At 38.3% G+C, this 18,961-nt stretch overlaps 1 protein-coding gene across 17 annotated transcripts in view; it reads left to right on the top strand.

The window, feature by feature from the left end:
• The window catches only part of EP400 (E1A binding protein p400), a 55,809-nt gene that overhangs the window by 20,920 nt on the left and 15,928 nt on the right, over window positions 1-18,961 (top strand). For 9 of the 17 annotated variants that reach the window (XM_039724367.1, XM_039724359.1, XM_039724375.1 and 6 more), the window contains 25 exons: window positions 1,304-1,444; window positions 1,552-1,630; window positions 1,910-1,956; window positions 2,930-2,987; window positions 3,644-3,733; window positions 4,921-5,028; window positions 5,532-5,725; window positions 5,916-6,093; window positions 6,522-6,658; window positions 6,814-6,983; window positions 7,414-7,588; window positions 7,980-8,116; window positions 8,745-8,931; window positions 9,860-10,026; window positions 10,853-11,007; window positions 11,511-11,759; window positions 12,811-12,975; window positions 13,772-13,939; window positions 15,135-15,226; window positions 15,904-16,202; window positions 16,689-16,891; window positions 16,990-17,159; window positions 17,378-17,574; window positions 18,063-18,174; window positions 18,670-18,813. In XM_039724367.1, the coding sequence (XP_039580301.1) occupies window positions 1,304-1,444; window positions 1,552-1,630; window positions 1,910-1,956; window positions 2,930-2,987; window positions 3,644-3,733; window positions 4,921-5,028; window positions 5,532-5,725; window positions 5,916-6,093; window positions 6,522-6,658; window positions 6,814-6,983; window positions 7,414-7,588; window positions 7,980-8,116; window positions 8,745-8,931; window positions 9,860-10,026; window positions 10,853-11,007; window positions 11,511-11,759; window positions 12,811-12,975; window positions 13,772-13,939; window positions 15,135-15,226; window positions 15,904-16,202; window positions 16,689-16,891; window positions 16,990-17,159; window positions 17,378-17,574; window positions 18,063-18,174; window positions 18,670-18,813 (3,822 nt within the window). The remainder of the gene's footprint in view (window positions 1-1,303; window positions 1,445-1,551; window positions 1,631-1,909; window positions 1,957-2,929; window positions 2,988-3,643; window positions 3,734-4,920; window positions 5,029-5,531; window positions 5,726-5,915; window positions 6,094-6,521; window positions 6,659-6,813; window positions 6,984-7,413; window positions 7,589-7,979; window positions 8,117-8,744; window positions 8,932-9,859; window positions 10,027-10,852; window positions 11,008-11,510; window positions 11,760-12,810; window positions 12,976-13,771; window positions 13,940-15,134; window positions 15,227-15,903; window positions 16,203-16,688; window positions 16,892-16,989; window positions 17,160-17,377; window positions 17,575-18,062; window positions 18,175-18,669; window positions 18,814-18,961) is intronic. The other 8 variants (XM_039724373.1, XM_039724372.1, XM_039724370.1 and 5 more) reach the window with 5 other exon arrangements.

The following is an 18,961-nucleotide window of genomic DNA, read 5'->3' as shown; positions in this document are numbered from 1 at the left end:
CACGCAGTTTGGTAGCAAAGCTGTGAGGTATCTTTTGTCACAGATAGAAGTAAAGGAAAGATGAGGCACTAACTTCTACCTCAAATGAGAAATTTTGTTGTCAGTTTTGCATATGGCACCTGAGACAGGCTGGATAATTGTACAGATTGTGGATGCAAATAACAGTTTGTGCATTTTATTCCTCTGGAGATCAAATAGCTTTTTTAGGAGCCCACTCAATATGTTGACTGGGTTATATTTAAATAAAAACTGGAGTTGTCATGCCTGTCTCACAAATGAGTTATTTCCAGATAATAAAGAGTAAATACAGAATTTTGTAAATAAGTTCCATTGGGTGTGGTTGTCCTCTAGTCATTTTTTCTTAATCTCACAGAAAAATAGGAGTAAAGACAGTAGTAGAAACATGGTAAAGAATTGTTTCCATAGGAGGAGAAAGCAGCACTGCAGGAATACAGTAGTGCAATGAAAATTTTTATGGGGTGAGATGAAATATATAAAATCTGTTAATTTACAGTAAGCAAAGGTTTTCTATGGTTACCAGCAATGTTGCATGTTTTGTTTGGTACATTTATGACCAGTTTAGGGTCATGAACAGAGCAACTGAAGGTCATTAGTTTAAATTACCATATTGTTTTCTACTGTATGTTCTGAAATGATGGAAACTCAGAAGCAAAGTATTGAAATAAGTGTATTGTTTTGTACAATAAATATCTGCATTTTGAATATAATTTAAATCTGGATTTCCATTTGTGGCCAATGGTAGGTTTTTAAGAATAGGAGAAACGGGAAGGGCAAATGTGAAATGATCCTTCCCCTGGCACTTTGCTTCAAACTTCTGGAAGTCAATGTTTTAGGGGCCTCCTGAGCTAAAGGTTGCAATCAAGTCAGTCTTAACAGCCATTGACTGATCTTTCACTCATGTATGTACACTCTTTTTGAACTCATTTTAGCTTTGGTCTCTGACATTTTGTGGTGTGATTTCTGTGACTTCATATGTGCTGTCTGAAAAAAAGTTTTCTTTTGTGTGTTTGCTGCTAATTTCAGTGGAATTTTTTCTAATTTTTGTATTCAGAGAGTGAATTAAGAGTTTCCTACTTGATTGCTTAGTTATAGTTGTATTTTTTTTTCTTTGAGTTTCATGTCTGTTGCTTTACTGGCATGGTAAGAATTAGAAATATTGGAGGTAAGTGCTATGTGTGTAAAGCTATGGTCAACATCTGGCTGCTGATAACCACTATAATCTTAAGAAATGCAATGATATGTATTTTGAGGTAACCTAATTCAGTATTTCATGGTGTTTTAGATGGTAAGAACTGTGGCTCGTTACCATGAGGAAAAGAAACTTAATGAAGAGCGAGCTAAAAGGGAAGAGCAGAACAAACTGAGGAGGATTGCAGCATCCATTGCTAGAGAAATAGAGTATTTCTGGTCTAACATTGAGCAGGTAAAGTACCCACTCACTAATTCTCATGCAATTTGTGGTGGGTTTTTCATCTTCAGGAGTTTATTTGTGAAATAAAAGTGATTTATTAGACTTGCTTTACATTTCAGGTTGTTGAAATTAAACTGCAAATTGAATTTCAAGAGAAAAGGAAAAAAGCTTTGAATCTAAAGAGATTTTCAAGGAAAGGTAATTGTATTCCATTTAATAAGAAATATAGTCTGAATTCTGATGATATTGTTTTGTATAATATCACTCAGTGCAGGTTCATCTTGTTGGTGGTAAAATTGTGAGTTGCTAATAATAGGTTGTGAATAGATCTGAATAATGAGTTATGGGTTTTTATGTTTTTGTGTTAGATTTTGTTAATACTTCTTGTGTTTTCCTTTGAATGCATTTAAAAGTTCATGTAAGAAATGTAAAATTGCTAAGTGATGAATACATACATCAAGTGTAATAATTTTCCAGGTAAGGATGCAAAAGAAGACCTTTATTTGGAAAAAGAAAGTGAAATGGTGAGTCTTTGTTTTTTGAAAAAGCCATCAAATTAGTTTAAATGTGACTACATATGTTAAAAAGTTTTGATACAGGTGATTTAAAAAAAATGGTATGGTGATGATAAGATTTCACTGACAAATGAACATTCAGTCACAAGCACAAGTATAATTTTTCTGGTTAGGAAGGGAAATAGATTGTGATTGGTACATGTCTTTTGTGGCTGTGAATCTGAGATTGAAGACCAAAAAACTGTACAAAGTAATTGCCAGACTTGGGCAGGAGTTTCATCTACAATAGGCAGGGATAGACTTTGTGAGGCATGAAATGTGTTTTCAGGTGTTCAGCAGAGATTTATCTGCTGAGAGATGAAGGTGTATGTTACAAAATGGATCAAACTGAATGAAACTTGCATATCTTTTTCTCTGGATGAAATGTGTGCTGAGGACTCCTTGGCTGTGTCTGTGCAATTGGAAAAAAATGGACAAGGGATCTGAGGCCCTGAGCCATCTGTTGTGGCACAGCTGATGCCCATGTGCTGAAATCTGCCTGCATCTGAATTTCCTGCTAGGAACAAGCCTTAGCATGTGTTATCAGCCAAACTGTGGCCCAGCACTGGCTGTGAGAGTTAATTGGCACAGGCTAAACAATTCTACAGAGTGCACTGGACAGCTGAGACAGTTATAGGCCTGTGCCACATCCCTTTTTTATTGACTAGTGAAAAAATTTAGTCCTTGAGCCAGCCTGGATAAAAGTTTTGTACCACAGCTAGACCTGAATAACTTGACCCAGGAAGGGCAGACTGCACACTCCCATCAGTTCAGAATTAGAGTTTCTGTTTTTGTGTGACCAGGGAAGTGCTAATAGATACTAAGTGTCTATCAGCAGATGTTTTTGGGACTGCAAGGCATGTTTTGTTGTTTTTAAAAAGCAAAGCCCCCTGCTTATCTTTTGTTTTCTCTGATTTTAAATATTGCAATTATTTAATGCTAGGGGGGTTCATCATCTGGAAGGAAAAGAAAGGCAAGCACATCTTTGACTGATGAGGAAGGTAAGTCACTTCCCAAAATTTTGCATCCATAACATAGTACAGAATATTAAACCCACAGGTTTTCAGTCTGTTACTGTGTGGGTGCAGTGCTCTTCATGAACCAAATACCAGCTTTCATCTATTTCTTAGAGACATTAGATAGTCAATGAAATAGTAAATTATCCCTAAAAGTGCTCTAGTGAAAATTTGAAAATAACATTTTCCTTGAAATGATACTGCTATCATTATTGGTGGATTTTAATTCTTTCTGTCCTCATTACTTCATTTGTCAGGCCTTACTAATTGTTTTGAAGTTCTTTTGAGGATTTTAGACTGAAATACCCACCTGCTTTGGTTCCTTTCTTCTTGGTGACCCCTCTGTCATGTTCCTGACAAAGGAACTCCCCTGTTCAAGGCTTCAGAACAACCTGTGGTGAACATTGTCAATCAACACTTAACTGCCTTCTGTCCTGAGGCAAAAGTGCTTCTCTCCTGTTCATTTATCTTTTAAATACTGCATATAGTTGCTTTCAGATTATCTTGTTTTCCATATATATTTAATTATTTTTAAATCCTACAGACTTAGACTATTCTGTGTTTGTTCAGGGGGATAGAATTACAAGCCTCCTGAATTATTGTATAATTTTAACCCAAGATTTGCATTTGTTTTCTTGTAGTTGAAGATGAAGAAGAAACAATTGAAGAACAAGAAGCTAAAGAGGGAAACATAAACCATCAAACTGAATTGTCTAATCTAGCCAAAGAAGGTAGGCACGTGGCTTGGTCCTTCTCTGGGCTGTGCTCTGAAACAACAGCTGGAAACACACAGCACTTGCTATATTTGTAAAGAGGATTAGAGGTGGGAGACTGCAGTCAGATGTTCAGTCCTGTGTAGTCTGTGTTTAGTTTTTTCTGTTTGGAAAGCTGCAGCAGTTTATGGGGTGATGATGGACATCTGCACTTTATAAAGCAGTCCTAGTTATCACACAAGGTGGCTTGAGAAAAAGTAGTTCTCTAGTGAAGCACTGCATTAAAACCTTACACCAAGATTCTCAGCCCAAGTTCTAGGAGTGCATGGTGGACACTTAACATCAGGGACTGAACATGGACATTTAATATATATATATGTACTGTCTTGAGTATCCCAGAAGGGTTTTGTCACTGACTTGGTAGGTCCAAAAGGGCACTTAAGTGCTGGTCTTGAAGGGGTGGGTATACACATTTCAAGATAAGGTGCTTTTAGGGACAGTGCTCTGGCTAGCAGCTCTCTCTCATTAGCAATGTAATTGCTCTGCTGAGTTTGATGTGTGCAAAGCAGCCCACAGAGATGTGTCACTTAGCCTGGTACCAGCAGATTTTTAGAGGCAGGCTGCCCATCAGGCTGAGCGTGCCTGGCAGTGAACACACCGTTTCCAGATCTGTTTGTTTGGTCTGTTTGGCAGCTTGGTGGTTGCACTGAACTGGCCAGTTGGAGGGATTATAACCCTTGGCCAGTCAGCCAGGTTCCTAATGAGATTGTTTGCTGATTGATTGGCCACTGCCAGCATGTACATTCCTGCTTTAACAGCTCAGACAAGGGATCCTGGAGTTACAGCTCAGTTTTGAAACTTTTGAAGTCTTGCATTGTCTTCCAACCATTCATCTAGATTTGCTGCCCCTACCTTCCCAACTAGGGGTTTACTGAGGGTTGTTGGGTGTGGTTGTAATGCAGTAAAAAGCGGGGTATGAGAGCAAACTGCTTGGTGTAGTGCCAAATGTTCTCTGTAATCAAGGTTATTAAATAAATAATGCCATCATTCACTTAATAATTACCTCTGAAGTTAACTTCTGATTAGAGAACTGGCTTTATGCAATTGTGAAGAATGTAATGAGATTATAATTAATAGTATCTATTGTTCAAAGTTTGGTATTTTTATTTGGTATTTTTAAACTTCCATCCTTTAATGACCTTCAGCTGAATTGCCTCTGGAAGAATTGGTGAAGATGTACGAAGGTGCCTTTGCAGAAAATTTTCATTGGCCCCAGCCAAAGCCTGACAGTGAAGAGGAGAGCAGTGAGGAAGGTAAATTACTCTATGTTTAGAAGTAGTTGTGCTGATTTACAAGGTGAAATAAGTTGCTTGGCTCTTCAGGACTCTGGGAAAAGACATTTTGTTCTAGGGGAAAGCACATCTTGAGGGAATCACATTTAAAATTTCTCAGTTTGTGCAAAGAGGGCAATGTTTGCCTGTCCTGAAGGGAAGATGTGTGAGATTTTCAAGAACAGTACTGAGCCATAGAAAAGCTGAATTAAACAGCACACTTCATAAGTAGCTATAATTATACCATGTTAGCCTAGCTAGAGTGAATGTCCACAACATGTACATGAACCTGAGCTTAGGCTATTTGCATTTTACCTGAACTAGCTTGAAAATCACAGAAATACTTTTAAAAGTATACTTTTAAAATACTTTTAAAAAGCTGCCTCCCTTAGACTCATGTTGGAATCCTTGTGATCTCAATTCCTTTGTGTAACTGCTACTGAAGTTTATTTTAGATACCACTGTAATTTTTCTCTCTCTCCTAGAAATGGACGACCACATGTCTGATAGGGAAAGTCCCCAGAAAGAAGTTGTCCTCATAGACTCCCTTCTCAGCATTGACCAGTATAAGGGCATGGACAGATCAAGTCCTCCCAAGAAGCACATGCGAGACATAGCAGAAGTTGCTGCTGCAGCAGAGATGTTGTTACCTAAAGGCAGCTCCAGGATAACAACAGCAGTAAGAATCCCTATTTTCTGCTACTCTGTGTGCTGATGTTTACATAAAAACTGATTTTTTTTTCTTCATTATTTTGTAGCTTTCAGCAAGTAATTGCATTTTTTTTTGAGTTGCCTCTAGAATGTTTGTGCTTTATGCCATGCTCTGTGAATTTAACTCAGGAAAGAATATCAAATTATTCACATTACAGGTAAAATACAACACTCCATCACTGTTGTATGGGTCTCTCAGAGAATATCAGAAGATTGGGCTGGATTGGCTGGCAAAGCTGTACAGGAAGAATCTCAATGGCATCCTGGCAGATGAGGCAGGGCTTGGAAAAACTGTGCAAATTATTGCCTTTTTTGCCCATTTGGCTTGTAATGAAGGTAAGTTCATTTGGCTAACAGTTTTAGACAGGTACTGTGCCAGCATTATTTTTGTGAATTGTAGCTGGGGGTCACTTTTTTTCCCTACTGAACTGTATCAGACTTTAGTTAATGATAGGAGTACTGTGTCAGAGTAACTTCCTGCTATTTTGTGACATGATCTAGTCAAGTATAGTATCTGATCAACCTATTACTCTGTAGAAATTCTTCCGAATACTTCTAAGTTCTTACTAGTACAGAAAAACCTTACAATTGTTTAATGACCAGGAGTAGATTAGTAATTAAAATGCCTCCGTTTGTTGTTATTGGATCTCACTTTTAATGATTAATTTAATGCAATGCACTTAAAAAATCAAGGGAGAATATAAGCCATATGCATTGTAAGGAGTCTCTTTCCAGTGTTTACTGCTGTGTTTCCCCTTCTGTAGGGAATTGGGGCCCTCACCTTGTTGTAGTCCGGAGCTGTAACATATTGAAGTGGGAGCTGGAATTGAAACGCTGGTGCCCGGGGTTGAAAATACTTCTCTACTTTGGGAGCCAAAGAGAACTTAGGGCAAAAAGACAGGTGCTGTATTTTGCAACTCTTACACTGTTGCCTATACATTTAGCCTGTATATATATGTCTTATTTATTTTTTCTAATGAAGAAGTAGCTGGTTGTAAGATATTTGAGTGTTCTGCCTTAACTTTTCTGTCTCATCCTTTCTTTCCTTTTCCGTAGGAATGGACAGAACCCAACAGCTTCAATGTGTGCATCACTTCCTACAAGCAGCTGTTCAAGGGCCACACAGCATTCATGAAAATGCGATGGAAATACTTAATAGTAGATGAGATGCAGCAAATAAAGAATATGACTGAGAAACACTGGGAGGCACTTTTCAATCTCCGCAGGTACAGAGCAGAGAATTGATTTCCTGCTGGCAGTGAGTTTTTCTCTTTTCATGTCACACAGTTCTCTTCTTAACAGAAAACTTGATTAAAAAAACTCTCTTGACTTGGTCTGCCCAAATTCCTGAGCAATGTGCACCTATAGAAAAGTGCTTTTATTTGAAACAATCAGGATTCAGAGAAATGCTTGAGATCTTTTTGTTTCCACTATCATATCACTGTAATTCTTCTTTGCTGGTATTCTGTGCTCCCAAACAGATTCCCTTGTATGTTCTGATACTCTGCAATGAAGAAGCTATTTGGTGATATATTCAAGATTGAAAATATACTTTATCCCTGGTTTAATTTTATTATATCTACATAATTCTTCTGTGTGTCTGACAAACATAAAGGCATAGTAATCAGTCAATTAAAAACCTTCTTTTGTTCGCAGCCAGCATCGTTTGCTTCTGATAGACACTCCTTTGCATAACACATTGATGGAGCTGTGGACCATGGTACATTTTTTGATTCCGGGAATTTCCAAACCTTACCTGGATTTTCCAGTAAAAGCACCTAATGAGGAGAACCAGGATTATTGCCATAAACTGGTCATCAGGTTGCACAGAGTATGTTGGAATTTTTTCTCATGCATCCTACTACAAGAGTGATGGTGTTAAGGAGAGGGGGAATAAAAATATATGGTTCATATCAGAATTTGTGTCTTTTCTTAACACTTTGTTCAGTTTAGACAGAAAAATCTTGCTGAAAGTAGAGGGTTCTGCTACCAGAAGAATGTGGAGATTTCTTTAAAAAATAATACAAGGCTCAGATTTTGAAGCATGATATGCAGAAATTAAAGAGCAAATTAATGTCTACACAACTGTGTGCATAACAGAATGATTATATATAGCATATGCACTTTAACACATCAAATCTGTTAGGTGTGAATAAGTTTAGCTTCCTGTTCTAAAGTCTTTGAAGTGAGAATGTTTTCCTCTCAATTCTGCAATGTTTCAGATGATTCAGCCGTTTATTTTGCGGAGATCAAAGAGGGATGTTGAGAAGCAGCTCACAAAGAAGTATGAGCACGTGCTCAAGTGCCGTCTGTCGAGTCGACAAAAAGCCATGTATGAGGATGTCATACTGCAGCCAGGGTAAGGGCTTGGAATAGTAAATATGAAATGCTGACACTTTTAGTGCTTAAGCAAGGAAAGAAATGATTGTCATGGGGAGAAGTGTTTTAGTGCTTCTCTGAAATTTTGGATTACGACCCATGAATAAAATGTGATTACATTTTAGACTAGAGTTACAGCAGGTGATGTAATTTTATGATATTTCATGCCGATGTGATAAATGTGCATTTACCTCTGGAACCTAAGAATCCAGTTATGATGGTGAGGTCTTCTGCTGTGTTGTTTTAACATTTGTCTCTAATGAGCGGTTCTTCATTCTTTTAAAGCCCAGAGTTTTTCTACAACACCCTCCTGCCAGTGGTAATTGAGAGATGCAGGGATGAAACAGAAACAAAGCAGGGAGAGAATGGGGAGCTGGATAGGTTGTATTTGATTGTAAGGCAGCACTGGGTCTTTAAGTTTCTCTTTTCCAAATTTACTTTTGGTACAGTACTGCTTAGAATACTGCAGAAGACTTTGGTGAAACCTAAACTTGTTCTAAGACTTTTGCATAACATACTGCATTGCTCATTCTCACCTTGCTGATTTAGGGACACCTCCATAAAAGCTGCACATAAATCAATGTCTTTCTGTATAATTTATTTGGTAGAACCCAGGAAGCCCTCAAAAGTGGACACTTCATCAGTGTCCTGCATGTCCTGATGCAGCTGCAGCGGATCTGTAACCACCCTGATCTGATAAACCCCCGGCTTTCAAGCTCCTCTTATGTATCAGAAACACTGGAATACAGAACAGCCTCTCTGGTGCTGCGAGCCCTGGAAAGGGATATTTGGAAGGTCAGTAGAAAAGTTAAGGTTTTTTACCTCTCTTAGTGCCCTGGCAGCATTTCAGTACTTACTGTTGTTTTGTTATATGTGATAGGTCTACCTGAAGTTTATAAATAGAAGGAATTCACTCTTCCATAACTGTGGCTACCAAGTGTGTTCTTGCTGCATCTCCTTTTTTTTGTCATAGTGGTTTGAATTTTTCAAGTGGTTTGCAAACAGTAATTTTTCATGAACAAAGAAAAATTACCTTTGCTTTTATCATGCTCATGTTTGCAGGAATTTTCCAACACTGAAATCACTCTGGGTAGCACTGTGCTTATTTATGGCATTCTGCAATTTTCTTTTTGCTTTTACTAGCTGAAGGAAAGCAAGACTTTTTCTTTTCACGTAACAGTAAACATTCTGTTACAATGACTAAATTAGTACCCTTCTGTCAATCCATTTGAAGTACCACTATTTCTATTATTGTTAAACAAGTGATCCCACTCCTTGACATGATAAAAAATATAAAAGAAGTATGAGTAATGGAGCAGCTGACTTTTTTTTGTTTAATTTTATTTCCATCCTTCATATTTTTCTTCTCCTAAATTATAGTTTGGCATTTAAGCTTGATAGTTAACCTTCAAAGAGTTCTATTTAATTCTTTGGAAACTATGGTGTATGAAGAATTGTTAAATGTGTTTTGCTTTAATTTCCATAACTGGCTAATGATTTCAGTTCTTTTTCTTCTAATGCTTAAAATGGGACTGTCATTTAAGATTTATTTTCAAGGTTTCTAGACAGTTTTGTCTAATAATTAATATTTTATTTCTTAAAATTACACCATTTATTTTAAGTTAAAAAGTAAATATATGGAAATTTAATTCAGCTTTGAACGTAAAGAGGACTTAACCATTTGGGACATCACGTAAGACAAACAATTTTCTGAAATCCCTAGGAATCAGACCTGTCTCTTTTTGATCTCATTGGAATGGAAGACAAAATGACTCATTATGAAGCACAAATGTTGCCAAAACAAAAGGTTACCAGAAAGTTGATTGAAGAAATCTACAGCTCCCCTCCACCACCGGCAAGGCCCAACCCAGTGAAGCTCAAACCAAGCAGGTGTGTCTCCTTCTAAGCCAGAATTACAGCAGCAAAAGGTGGTTCTGCTGCAATCCTGAGTTCTCTCTGCATCTCTGCTAATGGGATTCACACAAAACCTCAGGCTTACCTTTGCATTTAATTTTTATCTTGCTTTTGTGTTTGCTTCTGAAAATAAAAATTCTGTTCTTTGAGGCATGCAATTCCATTTGAAGTTTGTTGATGGATTTCCCATAGTCCTTACTTCAGCAGCAGATGAACTTTGTTCTTGGACCTTGTTTATGGCAAATTGAGTGTTGTTTTGCAGAATTAGCATGAGGATAATTCAAGGCTAGTTGGGCCTGCAGTGTCAGCTGTGCTCTCAATGTTATGGCAGAGACATATGAAGTTTTATAGCAGTACATTTTTTAAATGTGTTTTTCTTATAGTGGTGTTCTCAGGGTAATGTAGAACTGTTTTTCTGATGCAAGAGAGCTGCCTGATGACCTGCAGCATGTTGATGTCTCTCTGGAGATTATATGGGAGCCCTTTTTTTCAGATATCTTCAGATATCTGAAAAATATCTCCTATACCTAGCCTCTTTAAGATGTTTGCTGTAATTCTGAAGCATCCTGCATTAAATTGAGTGTATGGAAATGAAAGCTTTTTTCCTTGGATTCAGCAAAATCACTTTCTATAATGTTCATTTAGGAAGCTTATGAAATAACGAGTCTTGCCAGCTTCAGCCGTCTGCAGGAAGATCAGCATCTGACATGATCTGTTTCTATGTTCCTGGGGTGACAGAGTTGACTTCTAAAGGCCAAACTGTGATCTTCCTCTAGACTTTGACTGTTTCTGCTCTTGCCAGGTTGTTCCAGCCCGTTCAGTATGGTCAGAAGCCCGAGGGCAGGACTGTGGTTTTCCCAAGCACTCAAGTCCAGCGCACGGTGACCACGGCAACGGTGACTCAGCAGGGACAAGTTCGAGGCAGATCCCCCATAGCCACGGTGTCCTCAAATCAAGGTAAGGGAGTCAGTGCCACCCTGGTCACCTGCACCTCAGCGTAGACAGATACAAGTTAGTCTGTTTAATAGAACTCCTTTTCCCTCTAGCTTATTGGTCTAGAATACTAATGGCTTAAAAATACCAACAGACTAATTGCCAGTAAAATTCCCCGCTAGTTTCTCCAGTATGATCTGCCAGTGTAATGCAAAACTAAGCTTTGTGTAACCTGTTAGCATATGGAGTAAATATGCCACAGTTGATATTTAAACTTCTGTCAAAGATGGGAATGTACAGTGCTTCTCTGTATTTATTTAGCCTTTAAACAATGCTTTCCAAATAGATAATGTTGTAAAAGTAGGATGGAGTAAGAGGTGTGGCTAGAAATCCCAGTGTGTAAGGACAAATCCGTTCTTGTAGCCGTTTGATTATCCTGTTGGAAGGTTTCTTTTTAATGCAGGTTGTTTAAAAGAGCGGAGTTAAAACCTCTAACAGCTTGCACAAACAACCCTTATTGATTGCAGCTGCAGCAGCACAGTTTCAGACAACTCAGGCTTCCACCAGTGCTCCAAGACACCAGCCCGCAGCGACCTTCACCACAGCAACTAGCGCAGCCAACCCTGTGAAACCGCGGGGCCAGACCTCTGCGCCGGCCCCGCAGCCGGGCCAGCCCCAGCCACAGCCACAGCCACAGCCCCCCCCGCACACCATCCAACAGAGTGTGCTGCCTCAGAGGCTCGTACTGACCTCTCAGGCCCAGGCACGGTTGCCTAGTAAGTGGCCTCCCCTTTCAAGGTTTCTCCCACCTTTGTACTACAATGAGGTTAAGTTACTAGGCACCCTAAGATGTGTACAGAATCGTTGTTTTTTTTTCACTCTTCTGATTAGCCTTGCTCAGTACGTTGCTTATGACCAAGGAAAATCGAAAATTGGATAAGAAACAATAGAATTGCTGTGGACATACATTAGCGGTGTCAACTTAATCTCCTATTTCTGCATGTTTCTTCTGCTGGCAAGACTTCCTTCAGACCAAATGTTTTAGCTCTCTCCTAATTATTCCTTTCATGTTAAACACTAATCCATCTGCTAAAGGCCTCTCTGGCGGAGAGGAGCGTCGCCACTGTTAGGCAGAGAAAAGTGATGAGGCTTTGCTTTAAGGTTGTATGTGCACTGCCTATTAGCATGTGTAGAGAGTACTGAGCACTGATGTATTAATTTTATCTCTGGGGTAATGCACTGCCTTTACAAAAGCTGAATTTTCACACCAATATTTTCTCAATATCCTAAAACTTAATGCTGAAATGCCTGTAACCTTTCTGCATTTAAATCACAAAAAGCTTGGTCCTTGCCACTTCAAAGCTTTTTGGTTTGTCTAAATGCAGATTGCTTAAAATAAATCATGTTTTATCAGCAAATTTTGAATGTGTATTTAATGTGCCACACATAGGAATATTTTAATTTCTTCCTTAAACCTTCCTTCATGCTCTTGAAAAGGCAGTGAAAATCACTTTATTGTCTATACTTGTTCTGTTACAAAGTGTCACATGAGTTTTCAGGTAGCTCTTAACTTTTTTGCTAATGAAAGTGATAATTTCTAAAATGTTGATGTTCTTACCCTTTAAACAATCAGCTTCTTTCCAGTTTGTCCAACAAATATAGAAAGCAATACCTGCTTAACTTTTATATGACACTTTTGATGCACTAAGTATAATTATGCATGGAAGGCGCTTCAGCACCAGTTTACTAACCAAAATCTAGAATTGTGAATATCGAAAATCTTGCCTCCCACTTTGATTTTTTAATGCCTTTTTCCCTCCTTAACAGGTGGTGAGGTAGTAAAAATAGCCCAGCTGGCTTCTATAGCAGGAGCACAAGGCAGGATTGCTCAGCCAGAGACCCCAGTGACTCTGCAGTTCCAAGGGAACAAGTTCACCTTGTCACACAGTCAGCTCCGGCAGCTCACTGCAGGGCAGCCCCTGCAGCTACAAGGTACTTATTTCAAAAAAGGCAATTTTCCATTATTCAGAATGCTCATGTTTTGATATGGGTACCTCGTTCCTTGTTGCTGGAGATTTTTCCATCCCCAGTGCTTGTATTGTCCTGCTCTTCCTATTTTCTGTGAGCCAAGGTAGCTCTGGTTTGAAAAATAAATGCCTATCACATGAAAGACATGGTTAGTTTATTTTTCTGTATTGTATTTGAAAAATATTATTATTTCCTTTTTTTCCACACCCATGCAGTGCAGCTAAAGTAAGGTGAGGCATTATTTGATATAAACTCTCTGCTGAGCAGAAACAGAAAAAATGAGAATATGCTTGGTTTATTCTAAGATTGTGTAAATAATACTTCAAGTTTGGGATGCTTCTGAATTTTGGCCCAATTATTGCCCTTGTCTGAATGCTCTACCTACACTATATTTTGTTCTGAAATCTCCCTTGCTGGTGGTGTGTATTGCCAGATTTAGGAGAACTGTCATATCTTGATTATCTATGGCCAACAAAATAAATAGAGCGAATGTCGAGTGAAGATTTTTTTGTTTGATTGGATTTTATCCAAATTCTGTATAAATGCCTAGATTAGAATGATGCCCCTATGACATGAAACTCCTCTTCAGCTATGAATACTTGGGTGTTTCCCTCCTTTTTGTCAGATTGGTGTAATGAACGTGTCTGGTAAAATTAAACATAATTTGAAGCAGTAATGATCAGCTTGTAACACTAAAAGGTTTTGCTAGAGAACATGAATTATTTTCCACCCTAATGTGTGTTAAAATCCTCCACTGCAGGAAGTGTCCTTCAGATTGTGTCAGCCCCTGGGCAGCAGTACCTGAGGCCTCAGGGCCCCGTGGTCATGCAGACAGTTTCCCAAGCAGGAACTGTGCAGAACGCCCTGAACGCTTTAGGGAACCAGCACCAGGCAGGCGGCCCAGCTTCCACTGCAGTCACTCAGCAAGGTGGGTTTGCCAGCCTGAAGAAATGTCTCTGTCTAAATATTCAATTGCTAAAATCACATTTGTATGTAACTCCAAATTGTTGCAGATCGTAATTTTGTAAGTTGAGCTCAGAAGTGGGTAAACTATGAGGCAAATCTCTGCAGTTTGTATTTGGTGTGTGCTGGAGTTTTAAGAAAATTTTTAGTACAAACTTAGGAAAGCATGTAACTTAATTACAGATTTTTTAAACCCATTTTGCCTTTGGTCAATTTTTTTTTTGGGAAGTAAATTTGAAATACTTTGTTAATTTTTGCAAGGAAAAATCAAGGGTGATAATTTTTTATACTGGCAGAGAATGTCCAGTGATTGTCTCAATTTTTCCACATTGATTTTACTTTTGTCTAATTTCTTTTACTTCTCTAGCTGTTCAAGCTACAGTTTTCCATTTCCCTCTGCAAATGTTGCTTAGGTATTTGGTGCCTTGCTGTAAATATCATCAGTTCCTTGCTTAAAAACACAAACAAGATGTTGATCAAAATAGTGGAGAAATTAATGCATTTACAACAAAACAGCAGATTCTTAAATGGAGATAAATATAACACTAGGAGTTCATTCCCTGAAAATGGCCATCTGCTGTATTTTTATTGGGATATAAAAAGCCATTCCTTCAAAATGGTGTGATGCTCTTGCAGTGTAGTTAACTCTCTGGGTAAACATTTGCTAATAGTTGAAATCACAAAAATGCTACTGAGATTCCATCATATGATTTCACCAATTTGTAGATACACTCAGTTGATGTGTTTTCTGAAAAATCTTAGATTATTTGCTCAAGATAAGTTAAAACAATCTTTTTTCTGAATTAGAATATTTTCTGTTTTCTATTGTGTTCATATTAACATTTTCTGAATGTCAATGTGTATTGCACTATACTTGACATTTTGAATAAAGTACAAATGGAGCACAGCACATTGCTTTGTACAAAGCAAAGTAAAATTCCATTGATCTGTCTTGGATTTTTGTGAGAACAGTTAATGTGGATATCTGTCAGTGATTTGATGTATAACAAATTACAAATTTGCAATACTCAGTGGACATTTAGACTAAAAATTTGTCTGCAGCATTGGTGTGTTACAGCTATGAAATGTCTACTTATTGCAAATTATAAAGAGACCAATTTTCAGATGAAAAAATATATAAACACAAGGTTTATCCTCAGTTTGTATTCCAGGTAGAGCTACAGTTGCTAACTTGCCATCTGGTGACATGGGAGCAGTGTTAAAACCAGCACCTTTGCATGGACAGTCACAGGTACTCAATTTTTATTTTCTTGTGGAAACAGTACTTTTCAGAATCAGTAGTAAGTCTGTGTAATAGTTTAAAGCTATAATTTGCAAAGCTGGAATTAATTAGGGACTTTGATCATTATAGAGTAGGTAAATATCCCAACTTCTGTTCATGTTTCAGATTGACAGATCTGATGCATTTGTAATCCATAGATAAAATAATCTGGTGTATAAAGGCAGCTGACAGCTTTCTTGTGCTGTGATAGTCAGGTTCTTGTAACTGTAATATATTTTCATTATATAGTAATGCATAAATAAAGAAATCATTTGGATTTTTTTTGTTTTGAACACAATGGCAATTGGGCAGATTTTTATAGATTCCTAATCTTAACAAGTTTTTGGATAAGATAAACAACTTAAAGAGTGTAGGGAAACATCAAGAATATATCAAAAAGCTATGAAAAGTATCTTTAAAAAGCAAGAAGATACTAAACTAAAGTAGAATTGACTCTTTAATATGAACTGAATTCAGCTGTAGCCTTCAGATTTTATTTGAAGAAATATATACCTTTAATAATTGGTCTAAGTAATTGGTCTATACTGTGATCCTGATAGTTTCATTCTAAAGAGCCTCAAATCCCTCCTTTATTATTACCGTGATGAGCAGCAAATGTGGTTTTCATTCACCTTCTCTTGGCAAAGGAGACGTTTGAGGAGAAGAACCGGCTCTTGAAGGAGCGCCTGGACCGGATCTTCTGCGGCAACGAGCGCCGCTGCTCGCGGGCGCCGGTGTACGGCCGCGACGTGCTGAGCCTTTGCTCCCTGGCTGGGGACACAAGGGCCTCCCAGCTGCCTTCCAGCGAGGGCAACAGCTGGAGGTGGGCTGGCTTTGTCAACTGCTGCCTTTCCACAAGTGCCTGCGGAGGCCCGAGTAACCCCTTGAGGGAAATGATCCTGGGCTTGGTTCAGCAGCAGGAATCTCTAAAGGATCTTGTTGACAGGTAATGTGTGACTCTGCCTAGCAAGCCTTTATGCGTCTAGTTGTTTCTAAAACACTTCTCAACAAGGCTTAAAACCTTGTTTCTGTTGATGAGCTTATTTGGTTTAGACTGGTTTATTTAGCAGTAAATGGTGTACAGCATGGAAGTAAAAATAAGTTACTTCCTTTTTCCTTTGGATCTTTATAAATAAGTGTTTTCAGTGCCTCTTTCCTAATTTCAAGCCCAAGTTCAGCTGACCATACTTAGCCTTACAGTCTTATGCTTTTGGATTTACTTAAATAGGTACCACTCGGACTAACTAACCTAGTTAATCACCCAGAAGTGTCACTAACTAGCAAGACTTAAGACCCAGAGTTAAAGTTAAGAGATGCAGGCAGAAGCTGGTTTAACTAAGACTGACTTTCCTTGCTGTGTCTATGATTATTGATGGTCATTTTGTGTGTAGCTTTTTAAATCGGTGTTGCCTTGTTTTGATGCTTTTCACAGGGCTCTCTTCGTGTTGCCAGCTGCAGTTGCTGCTCCCCCATGTTTCTATGTAGCAAATCCTCCCCCTTCATACAGTCACAGACTGAAACTCCTTAAGCACAGCCTGAGGCAGAAGGCAGCTCCACACTTGCATCAGTTGCAACAGCTGACAACTCCTCACTTGCTGCAGTTCCCTGACCTCCGGCTGGTGCAGTATGACTCAGGTAAAGGACATTTGCTGACAAGATTTCAGCGATTTCCTCTATGACATGTATGGAATTTCTATATAAAACCATTATTGGTTTTTCTGTTTGAATTATAGGAAAATTAGAAGCTCTTGCAGTCTTGCTTCAGAAGTTGAAATCTGAAGGGCGCCGTGTGCTGATTTTGTCACAGATGATTCTGATGCTGGACATACTGGAGTTGTTCCTGAATTTCCATTTCCTCACCTTTGTGAGGATTGATGAATATGCCAACCAGGAACAGCGGCAGGTAAGTGTGCCCTACCAGCTACCCACTGGTACACAATATGTGCTGCCCAGGCTTTTATACACTAAAGTGGAGAAAGGAAATTTGCCTCGTTTTGCATTCAGTTTGAAACACCTGACATGTTTTTATCCATTTTTTTATTAGGCTTATAGTGAATTTGGTTTGGTATTTTATTTTGGTGTGCATTTTATTTAGTACTTGCTTTTATTCTGTTTATGTAGGAGCTGATGAAAATTTTCAACAGAGACAAGCGCATTTTCTGTGCCATCCTCTCCTCTCACAGCCGTTCCACAGGAGTCAATCTTGTCGAGGCAGACACTGTTGTGTTCTATGACAATGATCTGAACCCAGTGATGGATGCAAAAGCTCAGGAATGGTGTGACAGAATTGGGAGATGTAAAGATATCCATATATACAGGTGATGGTGACAGTCAACATTTGCTCTTTAACATGTTTTGATGGGAGGTTAGTTCAGACAATGCTGCCCTGGATGATCTGGAATAAAGTGGAAACAGTGCTGAAAACCACTTACCTTCAATAAAAAAGATGCCAGGGCATCCTATGAAAAAGTGCGGGGTTTAACACTAAATGTAGTAAAGGAATCATACCTGCATGGGTATTGTCTGTTAGTCTGCGTGGATTTTTTTTGGGGGTTCCTTTTCATTGTTGATTTCAGTTTTTTTTTTTTTTTTTTTTTTTAATGACATAGATTATTAGAAGACAGCCCTAAAGTAAAGGTGGTAGTGTGTTTTTTTCTGGGCCTGCACCATAGCTAAAAAAACTCCCACATATTACCACAATTTAAACATTGGTATTCTCTAAGGACAGTTTGTTTTTTTGTTTCCAAAAGCTGGTTTGGAAATGACTTACCAAATTTCTATGTTTTTTTCCTTTGTTTTTTTTTAGGCTTGTCAGTGGTAATTCTGTAGAAGAGAAACTTTTGAAAAATGGCACAAAGGACTTGATCAGAGAAGTAGCTGCTCAGGGAAATGACTATTCAATGGCCTTTTTAACACAGGTAAGTTAATATTCAGAATGCATTGAAACACCCATGTTGCAGTGTTTAATAAATTCAAGCATCTGTGGTGGAGTGTTTAATAGCAGTTTAGTAGAAATCTGTCTGGGCTAGAATTAATAAGGAAGCATATTGGATTTCATGATTGCTTGAACTCTCAGTGTTGGGGCCACATTCTTTCAAATATTGTCCATCTGTTTTGTTCTGTTATTTGCATAGTGATGCACAGACATCACCCGTGACTTAATATGTTGTTGTTTCTTCACCCTGCTGCAAAATTTTGCAGAGCTTGTAAGAGTGAAGGTCTCAACAGCTTTAAAAATGTGAAATAAGTTTGGATATTTAGATAGGCTCTGAATTGCTGCTCTGAAGATACATGAGACAGTGCCTGCACTGGTGAAGCCAGGCTATCCTGGCTGGCACTCCTAATATAGAAAAGAAAAATAGTATGCTCCCAAAAACTGAATGTTTTTCTCTTCTTTCTTTCTATTTACCAAGCAAACAATTCAAGAATTGTTTGAGGTTCATTCTCCTATGGAGGATTCTGGATTTAGAGTGAAAGCAGAAGAATTTGTAGTACTTTCTCAAGAGCCATCTCCAGCAGAAAATATTTCGCCTAAAGTTGCAAGACCATTCATAGAGGTAATGATTAACACACACATTAAAAATGCTGCTGTGCAACATTAGTATTAAACAGCTGACTAATCTCATTTTATTTGGGTAAATTCTGTCAGTCTCTTTTTCTTGTAGTTTTATGCTCTTTTGGCATTTGTTTTGTGACAAAACTTCC

This window comes from Passer montanus, unplaced genomic scaffold (assembly GCF_014805655.1).
Source record: "Passer montanus isolate IOZ18808 unplaced genomic scaffold, ASM1480565v1 scaffold53, whole genome shotgun sequence".
Taxonomy (NCBI): domain Eukaryota; kingdom Metazoa; phylum Chordata; class Aves; order Passeriformes; family Passeridae; genus Passer; species Passer montanus.
Note: the sequence above shows the minus strand (reverse complement) of the source record. Positions and strands in the feature narration are given on the sequence as shown.